This window comes from Miniopterus schreibersii, assembly GCF_964146895.1.
Source record: "Miniopterus schreibersii genome assembly, chromosome: 2".
Taxonomy (NCBI): domain Eukaryota; kingdom Metazoa; phylum Chordata; class Mammalia; order Chiroptera; family Miniopteridae; genus Miniopterus; species Miniopterus schreibersii.
The window spans coordinates 116,537,421-116,555,018 of NC_138102.1; the positions used below are offsets into that span (position 1 = coordinate 116,537,421).

General features: G+C 34.0%; 1 protein-coding gene across 1 annotated transcript in view; it reads right to left on the reverse strand.

The window, feature by feature from the left end:
- LRRIQ1 (leucine rich repeats and IQ motif containing 1) overlaps positions 1-17,598 on the reverse strand; it is a 200,340-nt gene that overhangs the window by 67,454 nt on the left and 115,288 nt on the right. The window contains exon 22 of the mRNA XM_081131043.1: positions 17,225-17,326. Coding sequence (XP_080987169.1) covers positions 17,225-17,326 — 102 coding nt within the window. The remainder of the gene's footprint in view (positions 1-17,224; positions 17,327-17,598) is intronic.

A 17,598-nucleotide genomic window follows, 5' to 3' on the forward strand; every position in this document is an offset into this window, starting at 1 on the left:
TAATATTAGGAATGACTTCCAGATGAAATGAAATGTATGTGTCATGAAGGATAAGTAGAAGTCTGGAACTAGAAAGGTGAAAAAAATCACTAGAGATAAAGGAAATAGCACAAAAATATAAAGGGCAGGCCATTTTGGGTAAAGAACAAGCAGTCTGTTATGGCTGGGAACATACTGAGGTAGTTCAATGTGGTTAGGGAATATTTTGGGGTGGGGGAGAAATGGTACAATATGGCACTGGACCAGGCAGGTTGGTAACAGTTTGTAAAGGGCATTGTATGCTTAAGTCTTTGGAATTTGTACTAGAGCAAAATAAAGACATTGAGAGATTTTAAAGGGCGTTCTGTGTACAGTTACAGTTTAGAAAGACACTGCAGTACAAGTATAGATAATAGCATTTAGAAGAATGGGAGATGTATGAATATTAGAAAGAAGGCTATTACAATATTTCAAGGCAAGAGATGTTTCAGGCAATGGCTCATGTGGAAATAGTGTTTATATTCAGCGAATGAGAAAACAGAATTAAGAACAATTCTGATTTTTCTAGGTTGAGTGAATGGCTAATGATACTATTAACAGAAACATAAAAAAAAAATAACAGGTGGGCAAAGTGGAATATATATAATACACTTCATGTTAAGCTGGGTTTGAAGTGCACAGAAAAAAATAAAAGCAGGAAGGACGGAGATAGAGATTTAGTTGTCATTGCCTGTAAATATAAGTTATATAAGAGAATTAGGTGTTTTAATCTCAGTCTTTTTATCAAGCCATATGAATAGGTCTCATTTGTAATTCCATGTATTCTTTCATCTATATGCCTCTACAACTGGACTCAAGGGTCATTTTTTTAAAGACAGAGAATAGGTCTTATCCATCTTTATATCCTGAGATATAGTATAACATCTGACAAAGTAAACATCTGCTCTATGGATGATTAAGTATGTGGACTGGATAGAGAATAAGTTCAGAATGTTGATATTTAAGTAACAGCAATAGGCAGAGAAGACAACTAGAATGGAGTAGACAAGTAGAACGAGAGAGAGTGGAAATGAATATGTAAAGAGAGGCCCTGGCCAGGTAGCTCAGTTGGTTAGAGTGTTGTTTGGATACCCCAAGGTTGCAGTTCAATCTCCAGTCAGGGTACATACAAGAATTAACCAATAAATGCATAAATAAGTGAAACAGTAAACCAACCTCTCTCTCTCCCCACCCTCCATTCCTCTCTCTCTCTAAAAATTAATAAATGAAAATTTTAAAAAATATGTAAAGGGAGAAGATAAATGCTAGGGAGAGAAATCCCTGAAGAAAGGGCACATAGAATGAGGGCGGAATAAAAACCTTCTTGAGTGTAGCAATTAAGACATTAACATTGATTACTGTAATGAATGTAGCTTGAGAATGATGGAAATGCGACCAGAGTGTACACTGCATAGCTTCATAAAAGGATTGTACATGAGATTATAAATTTCAATTTATTAGTTTGTCTCTCACCAGGTTGAAGTTCTGAAGAGAGAGCTGGTTTTTGTTGTTTGTTGTTTTGTTGTTTTTTTATTGTGTCTCCAGTCTCAAGTGCAATGAAAAACCAAAGCTCGTAACGCTTTTTGAAGGGATCAAAAATGCAGAGCGAACAGAAGGTATAGAACAAAGATGCAGATTGGACTGCCCATGGAGCTTGACAAAAAAAAAGAGAGATGGATGGAGTAGTAGCTTGAAAACGGGATAGTATCATATTTTCAATGGCAGAGGTGCAGCTTGGTCATCTGTTGATATTAAGGAGTTGGTCGATATATAGTACAGTTAGAAATTTAAGAAACAAAAGACAGGGAATGACTAATCATTCAAAATATCACTAGATGAGATCCCTGGTGGTTTTAAAAACATCTCATTTCATCATTTAAAAAATTAAATTTTATTAAGGTTGTATAGGTATTGTTTCAAAACTGGAAAAGGCAATCCCCAGATTTATCCTTCCCTATACCCAATTTATACTCTTAAAGGCAACCACATTCAGCCATATTAGTCATTTTTAGTCATTTCTTCTATAATTGGCTCACATATATATTGCTGTCTTTAGTTTTGAAATGTTTAATACCTCTTGACTTCACAATATGAAAGACAAAGATTTAGCCTTTTACAACACCTCTGCCATAATCACATATACCTTCTTTTCCCATTTCCTAGACAGGCTGTAATTTTTTCATTAGATCATGACTTACCTATTTATGACTATGTAAATATTATTTACAGATGAGCCATATAGGATGCCAGAAAGGAAGGGTGAATAGCTTGATTTATGGCTTTTCTCTAGCTGCAAGGAAATAGGAGTATTTGATCCTCAGGTCAAGAAGTTGTTAGAATTTAATCTTTACTCAATCTAAGATCAAGGAGAACTGAGCTGTACCAGACCAAGCACTTATACCTTTTACCTCATTGTTGAGATTGTTTATTGAGCAATAATTAACCAATATCGATGAAGTGCAAATGAACAAGAGAATTGGAGTTTGCTACATAGCCCTAAGTGGACTGGGTTACTCTGGTCATTTACCTGAGAAGACTACATGATTAACTGATTATAGAAGCTGTTGGGATCTCCAGAGGTGATGGCTTCCTTTAACTGAGTTCATCCACACAGCCACGGCCTCATCTCTCATGCCCACATATTTCCTAAGTACAGAATGGCCAGGACACCAGATGCTGTGTCCAGGCATCACGATGTCCTCACTATACTTAGCATGCTATGCAGACTCCTCTCCTTTGCTCTTCCTTAAAGTGCAGTAAATTTAGTGCATAAGGCCTACGGTGTTTCACAAATTTAGTGTGTTGATTTGAACTCAAAACACTCAGCTGCTAATAGAAAAAATGGCACAGCAGTTACAGATTACATTTCCTTTCTTGTATAACTTTGTTTTCTCACATTTAGTTATCTTTTTACACTGTTAGTTTTCTATGTACAATCATTAGTCTCCAAATTCTATGTTAGCAAGGTACATCTACTACATGTTCATGCATTAGTATTCTATACACATATTATAGGTCACCCAAAACTCTCTTCCTAAAGAGGGTAACTCTTAACAAATACACTCCAGCACATCAAACAATCAATAAGGTTTTCTTTTCTCAGAGAGATTGCTCATGTTGTTTTCTGTCATCATGGAGTGTTTATTCTCTAAGCTTGAGTGAGCTGTCATCCTGGGATCTCCCTTCACCATCATTATAAAGATTCCATTGTCTCTTTTCCTTGCTAGAAATCATGTATTCTTTTTTCATAGTTTACCTCTTCATTTTTGTAGAGGAGGTCCTCCAATACCTTCCTGAGCAATGTTACAAAGGATATAAGTTAAGACTCAGCATGTTTTTATATTTTTAAATTTTACTAATAGTTTTCCTCTTTAAGGAATTGTAGGCTGGAAATATGTTTCCTAAGAATGTTAAGTATAGTGTCCTATTATGTTCTAGGATCTAATATTAATGTTGGAAAATTCAATAACTTTTAGATAACTGATCCATTGCAAGTGAAATGTTTTTCTTTCTGGATCACTTTTAGGCTCTTTCCATTGTCCCTGGTTTTATGACACTTTTTCAAAGATGTACCACAAAGATGGGTTATTTCCATTCATTTCACTAACATTTATTTTATTTTTTATTGATTTCAGAGAGAGGAAGGGAGAGGGAGAGAGAGAGAGAGAGAGAGAGAGAGAAACATCAATGATGAGAGTCATTGATTGCCTGCCTCCTGCACGCCTCCCACTGGGGATCAAGCCCACAACCCTTGAATGTACCCCGACTGGGAATCGAACCACGATCTCCTGTATCCTAGGTTGATGCTCAAACACTGAGCCACACCGGTCGGGCTCCCTAACATTTAATAGGCCCCCTTGATCTGGAACCTAGTATCACTTAGTTTGGGCTTTTTTTTTGAATGATTACTTTGATAATTTCCTTCAATCTATTTGTTGTTGTTCTCTTTATTTATCAAGAGTTGGACATCCTGGACTAAGTCTCTTCTCTTTGTTTCCCCTCATGTTTCCCATTTACTTTACATTTTTGCTCAAGTTTCTGGTAAATTTCTTTTGTGCTATCTTCTAACTTTATCTTCTGCCAAGTTTCATTTCTGTTATCATGTTTTTACTTTCAAAGAGATATTTTTGGTTCTCTGACCTCTCTCTCTTATTTCAGGCATGCAATCTTTTTTGATGCCTATGAGGATGTTCATGGTATTTTTGAAGACTTCTTCACCATCTGTTTCTTTCAAGTTGATTATGTTTGTTCATTTTTTCCCCTCTATCTTTCATTTTATAGGTTTCTTTTAGATGTTTAAGAATCCTCATTTGTGTGCTTACATTTTAGAGTGGCAGACAATAAAGTTAATAGGAAACTCTGCACAGGTGAGTGAGGCCTACCATCTGAGAGGTTCACCTTAAGGTGACCTACCTAAGTCCTATATTGGAAATATCTGATGTGAATATTTAGATGATGCTTCCTCTTGGGCTGACAAGAATATCCAGAAAGACACTTCTAATCTCTTTTCTGGAGATTAAAGGCATGGTGCTATGGACTGAATGTTTGTGTCTCTCTCAAATTCCCATGTTGAAACCTTAATTCCCAAAGTGATAGAATTTTGAGATGGGGGTCTTTGGGGAGTAATTAGGGATAGATTAGGTCATAAGGCTGGGCCCTCATATGGGATTAGTGGCCCTATAAGAAGAGAGTGATCTCTCTTTCTTCTTGTGCATGCACCAAGAAAAGGCCTCATGTACCCACAGCAAGAAGGTAGCCATCTCCAAGCCAGCAGTAGAGCTCTCACCAGTAACCAAATATGCTAGGATATTGAATTTGGATTTTCCAGTCTCCAGAAATGTAAAATGTATTTTCTGGGTTTTTTTAAGCCACCTAGTCTATGGTACTGTGTTATGGATGCTCAGGTTCACTACAACACATGATTATCAGCATTCTGAGAGCTGAACAGGGGAAGGGCTTGGTGCTTTAGCATTTATTGTGATTACCTATCCTTAATGTTTTTAGTTTTAGCTAGATGCCAAGATTCTCAAATAAGTCTGGTGTTCCTGAGATCAGAGACTGTTTTATCTAAAGAATTAAGTTTAAGAATTTTGCAAGGTAATCCAGACCTATTTATTTTAATAACCTCTTGACCTCACTTTCAATTCCTGAAACTTCCAGTTTGAGATAGTTTCATAATTCACCGCTGGTTTAAGCTTTTGTTTTACCGTTATTACTCATTTTTTTTTATTTTCTAGACTAAAACATTCTATTTTTGTTGCTCCTACCTAAGCCCTTAGATTATTATTTTATTTTCAAAATATCATGAGTAAAGGTCGGTGTTCCCAATTACAGCTGAGAAAACCAAGACATGGATCATACAGCTAGTATGCCTGTGTATAAAACTCAAACCTAAGTCTTCTCAATCCAAATCCATTGTTACTTTGTTATCGTATTTGGCCTTCTTTAGAACTTTATAATTTGGTCTTCAGGAACTTTATAATGTTTGGTAATAATTCTCTGAGACCTAGATAGGATTATTGGCTATCCCAGCTATATAGATAGTGTCCTACATAGCAAGTACATGGGCTCCTGATACAGGTGGGGACAGAAGTTTCTTGCAGGGGCAAGGAACAACACAGATTTAAAAAAAAAACAAACAACAAAAAACGTTCCATGCTCTTCCCCTGAACCAGTAATCTTCCCCACTTTCTCTGTGAAACTTTGACTCAGGAATCCAGGATTCCTCCTCCTTCTTTGAGTCTCTATAGAAAAGCAGTGAGTGGAGAGCTGAGTGGCAGGAGTGTCTTGCTTTAATTTTGAAGGAGAAAGTTTTGTTGGACACTTTCATGGTGGAACTGCTCTCTTAGCACTTTGAAGATATCATTACATTGTGTATTAGTCGGCTTGGGATACCATAACAAAATATTACAGAATGGGTGTTTAAACCACAGAAATGTATTTCCTCACACTTCTGAAGGTTGGAAATTCGAGATCAAGGTGCTAGCAAGTTTAATCTCTCCTGAGGACTCTTTCCTTGGCTTGTAGATGGCCAGCTTGTCCATGTGTACTCACATGGCCTTTCCTCTGAGTATGCATTTCCAGTGTGTCTTCCTCCTGTTATAAAGATAATGGTTCTATTGGATCAGGGACCCACTCATCTGACCTCATTTAACCTTAATTACCTCCTTAAAAGCCCTATCTCAAATGCAGTCATATTTAGGTTTAGGGCTTCAAGCTATTAATTTTGTAGGGGTGGGGTAGGGTTCATAATAATTGTATTTTGGCTTTCATGGTTGCCATTAAGAAGTCATGTATTATTATTGTTCCTTTGAAGATAATATGCTTTTTCCCCCTCTAGCTCTTATTAAAAATTTTCTCTTGTGTTTTGCTATGATGTGTTACAATGTCGTTTACTTGGTATATATTTTCTTTGTTATTTATAGAGTTTCTTGAATGCATAACTTGAAGTTTTACCTTACTCTTGGTAAATTCTTAAATACTAACTCTTAAAGTATTACTTCTATTCCATTCTCTTTTGTCTTTCTTTCTTGGTCTGTAATTACATATGTGTTAGACATTTTGCTATAGTTCATATGTCTCTTCTCTCATATATATATATATCTTCTCATATATATATATATATATATATATATATATATATATATATATATAATATATATATTACATTATCTTTCATTTCATGCCTCACTTTAGATATTTCTTTCAGAGCTATTTTCAACCCAGTAATTCTCTCTTCACTTTTGTAGTTCAATCCATCCATTGAGTTCTTAACTTCAGTTGTGCTTTTAAGTTATAGACTTTTCATTTGGATATTTTTATAGGTTTAATATCTTTTTGAGGCTTCCTGTGAAGATGGCAGGATAGGTGAATGAGGTACTCACATCCTTCCACAAACACTGCAAAATTACAACTAAACTAGAGAACAACCATCATTCAGAAGTAGGTGCCTGAAATCTAGCTGAACAGAAGTCCTAAAGCTAAGAATATAAACAAGAAGCCATATTGAAACTGGTAGAAGGAGTGGAGACATGGAAGGGGCTGTTCCCATGCCCACATGTGGCAGATAAAAATCGGGAGGGTTATCTCGGCTGCAGAGGCCGACCCTGAGAAGTGAGGGGTCCCAGCCCCAAACCAGGACTCCCAGCCTACGGTTCCAGTTGCCAGATGGGAGGGGCATTGTAGAGATGGAAAAAAAGGTGAAGGGATTGAGAGTTACAAATTGGTAGTTACAGAATAATCCCAGGAATGTAAAGTACAGCATAGGGAATATAGTCAATAATATTGTAATAGCTACGTATGAGTCAGATAGGCACTATAGTTATCGGGATGATCACTTCGTAAGTTATATAATGTCTAATCACTGGGTTGTACACCTGAAAACTAATATAATATTGTATGTCAACTGTAATTGAAAAATAAAAAATATATATATTTAAAGTAAAAATAATTTTAAAAGAGGTTACCAAGAATTAAAAAAAAATGTTGAAATCTTAATTTCCTCTTCTATATCCTCAAAGTTATTATGTATACTTCCTTTAAATTCTTTAATATCTGAAATCTTGTTGGATCTATTTCTATTGTCTATTGTGTTTTGTAGTGTTCAATGATGTTGTATCTCTCTTTCTAGGCCTATTTACTTTTTATTGTGTGCTAAATATTGTATAGAAAGAATTATAGAGGCAATTTGAAGATTGTATCTTTTTGAGAGACTGTTTATGTTTATTTCTTGCAAGAGGCTAATATAAAGTCTATTTCCATTTCTCTTAGATTGGTGACATTACCAAAAGCTTTCCTCAGTTTCTTCGCTCTCTGGATTTCCTTTCTGACTCAAAATTATTTGCTTACTTATTAGTTCTTCAATGTCTTCAATACTAACTCTTTTTTAAAATTTTTTAAAATTTTATTTTAAAAATAAAATAAAATTTCAGACATCTGTAGTTCTCTTCAAGAGGGCTGTTCTTAATTTCATAGGCTATATATTATGGTCCATTTCTAAAAACCCTAACAGCTTAAAAATCCATTTCCATTTTTTAACTAAACCATGTACACATTATATATTTATATCTGCATATATATATCTCCACATATACATGAAGCATATATATATAGTTATATGTCAATTATATATTATATTTATATGTAACATGAAAATCACACATACATAAGGTATATATGATATATGCATATGCACATACACTTCGAAAAAGAGTATATATAGTCTATTATGGCTGAATTTTGGGGGAAATTAGAAAATATAAATTATAAATGATGTGGATAAAGAAGAGTGTAATAGCCTACTCTCTGACTCTAGATTGTCATTCCCTGAATTCCCCTTATCCATAGATAAATATTTTTTAATTACAGTTTTATGCTTTATTAAACAAAATGCCCAAATAATATTTATTTCCTTTAAAAAATTTAAGTAACTTCAAACCTTATATTAACAAATGGTATGAGTTTGTTACAGGCCACACTTTACGATACTTAGGAAGTTTTATTTATTTTTATTTTTTTAATTTTTAAATATATCTTTATTGATTTCAGAGAGAGGAAAGGAGAGGGATAGAGAGATAAAAACATCAATGCTGAGAGTTATTGATCGAGCCCGCAACCCGGGCATGTGCCCTGACCGGGAATCGAACCCCGATAGCCTGGATGCTAAGTCAATGCTCGACTGCTGAGCCACGCCTGGCTGGGCAGGAAGTTTTAATTATAAGCATATCAGATAGACTTAGTTTCTCCCTTATTCAAATATTTAGTGAGTACCAACTACGTATTTGTCCTTATTCTAGGTGCTGAGGACATAACAATGAGTAAGAATGTAATGGTTCTCTTTTCATGAAACCTAAATTCTATTGGTGGAAACACAACCTAAAAGCATCCGTTTAAATTAGCACCTAAGACAATCACAGATAAGTGTCATGACTGTGGCAGATGCCATGACAAAGAGTGACTGGATAGAGAGAGAGGGCTATTTTAGGATTTACTGTAAGGAAAAGCCCTCTCAGGGGACTAGAAATGCAAACTAGACAGTGGGAGGAGCCCTTGTGTAAAGTGTGGAGGACAGTTTCTTGGCTGAAAGATGAAGTACCAAAGCCCCAAAGTAAGAAAGTGCTTATCATATTTAAGGAACAGAAAGGGGGTCTGGCATTTACAGTCAGGTGGGCCATGATGTGGAGTATAGTTTTGTTCTAAGTTAAGGCTATCATATTATTATTATTATTTTAATATGTTTCTATTAATTTTTAGAGAGGGTGAGATAAAAACATCTATGAGAGAGAGACATCAACATCCATTGGCTTCCTCCCACAGGCACCCGACGAGGATGGAGCCTGCAACCCAAGCATGTGCCCTGACCGGGAATTCAAGCAGTGACCTTCTCGATGCTCAGCCGCTAAGCCACACCAGCTGGGCATTTTTATTTATTGATTGATTTGAGAGAGAGTGACACACACACACACAATAAGAGAGAAACATCGATATGTTGTTCCATTTATGCATTAACTGGCTGATTTTTTTATGTTCCCTGATGGGGGATAGAACACACAACCTTGGCATATGGGGACAATTCTCTAACCAACAGAGTTATCTGGCCAGGGCCTACCAATTAAATTTAAAATAGAGAAGTTAAAATATGCCTCTTGACCTTCAGCTATCTCTAAATTGGGCTTCTAAAATACATTTCAATTTTATTTATTTATTTACTAATTTATTTTTATTTATTTATTAGTTTTTTAAACCCTCACCCTAGGGTATGTTTTTATTGATTTTTATAGAGAGAAATCTCAGTGAGAGAGAGTAACATCAGGTTGTTGCCTCCAGTATGTGCCCCAATCAGGGATTGAACCTGCATCCTAGGTATGTGCCCCGACAGGAATCGGACCCACAACCTTTTGGTGTAGGGATGACGTTCCAACCAAATAAGCCACTCAGCCAGGGTTCAGTTTTATTTATTTTTGCTACTGACTCTTTCCTCAGGTCTTTTCTCTCCATTAGTCAAGTTGACATATAAAAAAAACATAAAAATTAGACTACAAGATTTTTCTAGTTGATATTTAATTCCTAGTTCGTGCAGGCAGATTTTCACTTTCCTAAAAATAGTAAAGTTTTGGCTCCCATCTCAAAAGTTGTTGTGAGAATTTAATTTGTTATTAAAGATAAAGTACTTGGGACATGCCTAGTAGAAATGGTAAGTGACAGGGAAGAGTAAAGAGGCTAGTATGTCATATTACATTAAATTATATGGTAGATAAAAGCTTATTCAGGATACTGTGAGGACACAGTAAGTGGTGTTCCAAGGTAGAATCAGAAAAGTAGTCCTAAGGCATTAATTTCTGAAATGACAAGAATTAGCCAAGTGAAGAGATTTTCTGCAATGCGTAGGACAGCAAGTCCAATTTGTGAAAAAAGCAGCATGTTCAAAGACATCATATAAGTATGTTGCACCTCCATCTATATTTGAAGCTATTTAAGGGAAGGGTCCTTTGTGTTTTTATTTATTCATTACAAAACATTTATTAAGCATATTATACATTAGGTAGTATGCTAAGAGCCATAGACACTAAGGGGATGCACAGAGCTTAAAATTTCATAGGAAAATAGTAATTCAAAGTAGAGTGATTGTTGGAAACTGAAATACTGATGGACAGGTCACATTTTATAAATATTCATATCCATGTCTACTTTGTTTAATATTGAGGCTTGCTCAGTATAAATGACTATGAGCATCTCTTCTTAAGAGCATGCCTTCAGGTATTCTCTAGTTGTCTGCATATACCCTGTGCCATTTATTCTACCAGCTCCTAATACCTAGTCATGTTGGGACTATTAGCAAGTAACTCTACATAGCTATAAAAATATAAGACCTATTTTAAAACAATCTATATAATGTGACTGTGTTCTAAGCTGGTATCAAAAGAGAGAAAGGTGTGGAAAAAATGCTTGTAATCCTCAAGAATTTAATACAAAAATATTTGAGCATCTATGATGTATATGGACATATGACATGTGGAAGTCATAAGTTTTTTTTTCTATAAGAGGAAATATAGGAAGCATGTTACTGATGACAGCACCAGACTGATAATTTTAAAAACCTGATTTTAAAATCAAGTAAAATTGTCCCAGGGAATGGAGAAGCAAAGCTTAAACCTTCCTCTCTGAGAAGATTGTTGGGCCAGATCCAATTTTTTGCTGGCCTGTCTAGCTTCTGTCCTTGTTCAAAGTCAGAAATCTAAATTTGGCATTGGCTATAGGAATAGCAACTTTAAAAGCTTCAGCATATTAGGGCAGGAAAGTCATATAATTTATGGATAAATAAAAAGAAGAATAAATGAAGCCAAAATACAGTGTTCACTTTTGGGCTATGTGGAGAGGTTTTCATCTATCTGAAAATTAAAATAGGTGGTTGAAAATATGGTCATTCTTTGTTTACAGTCTAATAGTTAGGTACTTAATAATGTTGCGTAATCATAATAATATTAATAATAATATTAGCTTAGGTAGTAGCTATATAGGGCACAGGTCAGATCTTTATCATGTTGGCACTAACTTGTTTTTAATTTATATCAGTGCAAGTTATGAGAGAAATAAAGAACAAAATTGATTATTAGTCTCCCAAAGCTTTGCCTAATTTAACAGTCTTTATTCCTTTTTTAAATATGTTGATTATAAGTTTGAATACACTTTAGGGTTGCCTAAGAAACTTGGTTCTTCAATTCTGCATTTTGTTTGATTTGTGTTAACTTTTTTTATATATAAAGAAATTATCCCCATTTCCCTTCAGCCATTTACTCTCTGTATGACCTTGGACAAGTCACTTATCAAACTCTCGAAACCAGTTTCTTCACCTATAAAATGTTGACAGTTACATTTTTTAGAATTTCTAAGAAGATTAAATCAGAGAGTTAAGTAAAACTCTTAGTATAGTACTTAGCAAGAAATATAATAAACACTACCAAATGAATAAACACTACCAATTGCTAACAACAGAAAAAATAAAGCTATACTTTTAAAATGAGTTGCTAATGGTTAAAAGTTTTAAGCACTTACTATGTATTATACTGTGTGTTAAAAGCATTTCACAAGTAGGATCTCATGTAATTCCCCCAAAATAAATATTATTAGCCTCCAATTTTACAGATGAAAATTAATGCTAGTAGAGATTAAATAATGTCCCCAAGTTCACGCAGTCAATAAATGGTGGACTCAAGATTCAAACTGTGTTAGACTGACTTTAGAGCATACATTTACATCAGTTAAGCTATGTGTCTTCTCATATCACTGGTAGCTACAGAAGAGTATGTCAGGGCTCTAAATTGAATGTTTGAACACCCCTCTCCCCAAAAAAGGAAGTTTGGTGGGAGATCTTCAAGGTAATAAACAAGAAAGTGATAAATCAAGAATCAAATTCCAAGACAAAATCAGATATTGAAACCAAAGTAGGGATAATGGGTGAGAAAGGGTAAACTAAGACAGGACTATGACAGTAAATAAATATAAATACTGTAAATAAGCAAATAGATCATGTAAACCAATGCTGAATCTGAATCTATAAAGTCCTCAGTCTTTTAATCAAATATCACAGAAAGAAGTCATTGATATCTGATAGACTGCGCATATATGAGGTTACCCAGGGAACAGGTATTATCAAAAGTTCCTCAGCACTGATTGGGTTAAAGGTATAAATCTAGCAGCTAGACAAAAACTGTCATTTCATGAAAATGGTAAAAGATTTTGTAAAATATAGTCCATTAGAAGGGTATAATTATCTACTTGATATCATTTAAAATAATTTAGTATTTCATATTAAATATTTTATATTAAACATTTTTCAAATTTAAGCATATATTTTGCCCTAGCCCAATAAGCTATATCTACCATCTCTTCTGTCCTGCTAGTGATATACAGATAAAGTCAACAATGATAATAAAAATTTTAGTTCAATTTATAAGAGGAATCATGAAAACCCCATATTGGCAATATTAAAGTTTTAAAAAAGGATTTTAAAATACAGCTTTTAAAAGAAATCAGACAACATCATTGTAAAAGAAATGGGCATTATAGAAAGAAATAGCCAAATACTATAATTTCAGCAACACCAAAGAAATTACATGACAGTGCCAGCATGCCATTGTGCTGAGGTACTGTTCCATGTAGAATCATTCAATAGAACCCTCCAGCAAAATTTAATTCTGATCCCCCTCATTTGTGGAAGGTAAGATGCCTAACTATTAATTTTATTTGAACTTTTTAAGAAAATAAAAAGCCCTTCCAATGTTCTAAAATCCGACTCTGGTGATGGTGATGTAACTGTAAATGTATCTAAATTCACTGAATTGTGCTCCTAATGGGTACATTTTATACTGTGTAAATTTTATCTCAATAGACCTGGTTTAAAACAGTGTCCTCTACAGGGAGGCTGGTTTTAGTCAGGCTGCTAACTTGCAGGTTGACTGGCTACATATAAGAGTGTGAGTCTAGGAGCTGGGTGGGGCCAGAGCAGCAGTTAACGATAACATGGGGTTCAACCTGGCCAGCAATGATCAAATGATCTTTGCCTCACTCTTTTCCCCTTAAAAAAGTGGCAGAAATAAACATATTAATGAGGAAAAGGAAAGTTCTGCCATGTACAACTTTTTTTTTGCCAAGCCCACTCCTTAAAATAAAAACACCAAGCCTTAAAAATTATTAGTCACTAGACTATCTGGTATATACATAAAAACCATTCAGTGAAATAGTGAAATTAATGAAATGCCAAATGTACTTGAGGTAGAAAAAACACTAAACACATTTTATGTGGGAAAGAAAACAAAAATAAACATCATATCATAGAGCACATGTAGAAATGTTCCATGTTCTATATCCTTTGTCTCTTATCATTATTCGAACTATTCCTAGTATATTTTATGTCAGCACACAAATTAATAAATGTACCATATGCACACATATACTATTCTTGATAGGTACTTATCTTCACATTTCATAGGAAAAGAGAAAATGAAATAGAAATGTTATGATAGATTTCTTCTTTCTGATTCTTAAGTATATTAATTTAAAGGGCAAAAATGCCCCAATTATCCTTCTTCTTAAGCATTTCCTTCTTAGAGTAACAATGCTCCTATTTAACAGGTAATATCTGTGGAGTTGGTATTGATTTTAGCAGAATTTCCACTCTTTCATTTTATTTTTTTTTTTGTTTTGTTTTAGCATTGTTGGTTTTTTTGTTTTTATATATATAATATATATAAATTATTGTTGACAGTATTACAGATGTCCCCATTCCCCCCACCTTTGCCCTGCCCCACCCCAGGCCTTCACCACACTATTGTCTGTGTTCATGGGCTATGCATATATGCATACAGGTTCTTTGGTTAATTTCTTCCTGTTCCCCTCTGAGACCTGTCAGCCTGTTCCTTGTATCCATGCCTCTTGGACCTATTTTGTTTGTCAGTATCTAAAGGCACCTTGAAACAAATGAAAATGAACATACAACCAAAAATCTATGGGACACAGTGAATGCAATCCTCAGAGGGAAGTTCATAGCATTACAGGCCTACCTCAAGAAACAAGAAAACAAGAGAAATCTCAAATGAACTGTATAAACCTACAACTAAAAGAACTAGAACAAGAACAAGAAGAAAAGCCAGAGTTAAGTAAAAGGAAGGAAATAATAAAGATCAGAGTATAAATAAAAATTCAAGAGGAAGGAAGACTTCCAAGCTCTTTTTATGAGGCCAGCATCATCCTAATTCCAAAACCAGATAAAGACACCACTAAGAAAGAAAATTACAGGCCAATATCCCTGATGAACATAGATGCTAAAATCCTCAACAAAATATCAGTAAATTGGATGCAGCAATACATTAAAAATATATACACCATGACCAAGTGGAATTTATTCTGGAGATGCAAGGCTGGTACAATATTTGCAAATCGATAAATGTGAAAGATCACATAAATAAATTGAAAGACAAAAATCACATGATCATATCAATAGACGAAGAAAAGGCATTCAATAAAATCCAGCACCCATTTCTGATAAAAACTCTCAGCAAAGTGGGAATAGAGGGATCATACCTCAACCTAATAAAGGCCATATATGACAGACCTACAGCCAACATCATACTCAATGGGCAAAAACTAAAACCATTTCCATCAAGAACAGGAACAAGACAGGGATGTCCACTTCCACTCTTTCTATTATTTTATTTTTTAATTGTTTAAATTTGTTTTATTTTTTTTTCCTGATTATAAAAGTAAATAATATTCATTGTAGGCATTTTGGAAAAAAAGGAAAGTAGACATTATTTTTAATCTCAGCATAAATAAAATAACCATTGTTAATACCTTTTTTAATATGTTAAGCCATTTAATTTTTTTTTAATTTAAAATATTACAAATGTCCCTTTGTCCCCCCAATGACTCATTCCACCCCGTCCCACCCCCCTCCCCAGTTTCTCTCCCCACCATTGTCCGTGTCCTTGGGTTGTGCATATATGCATATAAATTCTTTGGTTACTCTCTCCCCCTCCACCCACCTGCCCTCCTCCCTCCCTCTGACATTCAACTGTCTGATTTATGCTTCCATGTCATTGAATCTATTCTGTTCATCAGTTCATTAAGTTCTTTAGATTCCACGTATAAGCGAGATCATGTGATGTTTGTCTTTCTCTGCCTGGCTTATTTCACTTAGCGTAATATTCTCCAGGTCCATCCATACTGTCCCAAAGGGTACAAGAACCTTCTTCTTTACAGCTGTGTAGTATTCCACGGTGTAAATGTCCCACAGCTTTTTTATCCACTCATCTACTGATGGGCGCTTGGGCTGTTTCCAGATCTTAGCTATTGTAAACTGCGCTGCTATGAAGATAGGGGTGCATATATTCTTTCTGATTAGTGTTTCGGGATTCTTAGGATATATTCCTAGAAGTGGGGGTGGAAAACAGTATGGAGGTTCCACTCTTTCTTTTAAAACAGTGAATGGTGAAGTTAAGATTGCAATAAGAATGAACTCTGATTAAAAGTGAAGCCTTATTTTATATTGAAAACATTTTAATTCCATTAAAATAGTAATCCATAAATATATTTTAAAATAATGTTGGTTTTGACACCTTCAATGGCCACCAAGTTTTTTAAATGTTGTACTATGGAAAGTTTTAAATATTAAATAATTAAATGGTAAAACAAATTTTATATACCATCATTTATTCATCCAACAACATCCATAACTTGCCACAGTTGCTTCACCTGTCTTTCTATGTACATATTTATTACTATACACTGTAAAGAAAATTCTAAATCCCGTGTCTTTTCCCCCTACACACTTAATATGCATATCTAGAAAAGTAGAAAATTGGTGGTTATCAATTTCTCTTTAGTGTGAGACATCACTGAACAGAAATGTAAATCAAAATGCATATATTTTTGACTATGCTATGATGATGCATGAATTTCAAGGTTTATTGAAACATATAGAAGACAAAATACTAAAAGTTCTAAATAATTCATTTTCATTCAAATATGTTTGACTCCATTTTTTCCTATTAGAAATTACAATCCAACAGTATAGGTAAAATTATGACCATTTTAATATTCAAGAGAAAGCAATGGCAATTTTTTTGTTATGTATGCTACTCTATTACATTTTATATTTCTCTTTAATAATGTAAGTCTATAACGCTTCAGAATGCTGAAATCAGAAATATAATTTGCCACTTAGATATGCAAATACTTCACGCAAAAAGTGAGTTGGACAAGCTTTAAATATAGTAAATTATTTAAAATTCCAGAATTTAATTTTGAATGTTTAGTGTACTTTGTGCATACTGGAAATAAAATACATTAGAATATCATTTCAAGATTTGATCACTTCTTTTGATATAGGCTAATATTATCTGTTATTGTAAAATTTAAATATAATTAGTTATACTAATGATATGCATTATAAGACTTTCACAAAAAAATACAGGGAATTTAAATTTATGCAAACATTGATACAAATACTAAAATACTATGCTAATTAATCAATAACAAAATTAGTATTTTAGCTCCAAGAACCACATTTTGATTTTTATTTAGTTATATTTTATACATACTTTTCATAATATGTACTTTAGTACTATTGAGGATTTAAAAAATTTGTTTTAAATACAATTTTTCATGATTATATTTTTTACCTTTCTATGTATCTGTGATTAAGCCATACCTTCAAAGTAACCATCTCTCCTGGGTTGTACCTTTGTTGGTAATTTTGTAACAGAAACTTTATTTTCATTGTTTTTGAATAATGCTAGGCGCACAGTAGCATCTAGACAAAATATCAAGACAAGACAAAAGTTCAGCTCTGGATCATTTCTTTTCTGAAATAGCTATATATATTTTATAATATTAAAACATGATACCTACTCTATAAAACTGTGAAAATGATGATGTTATTTTTTAAAGATTCATAATATGAAAAGGTAACCAGCCATTTATATTTTCTTGGTTATCTAATTAAACACATAGCCTCTACTTAATACAAAAAGCAGAAATGCTAATAATGGGAAGAGAAATTTACATTTAAAATTTCCAGTTATG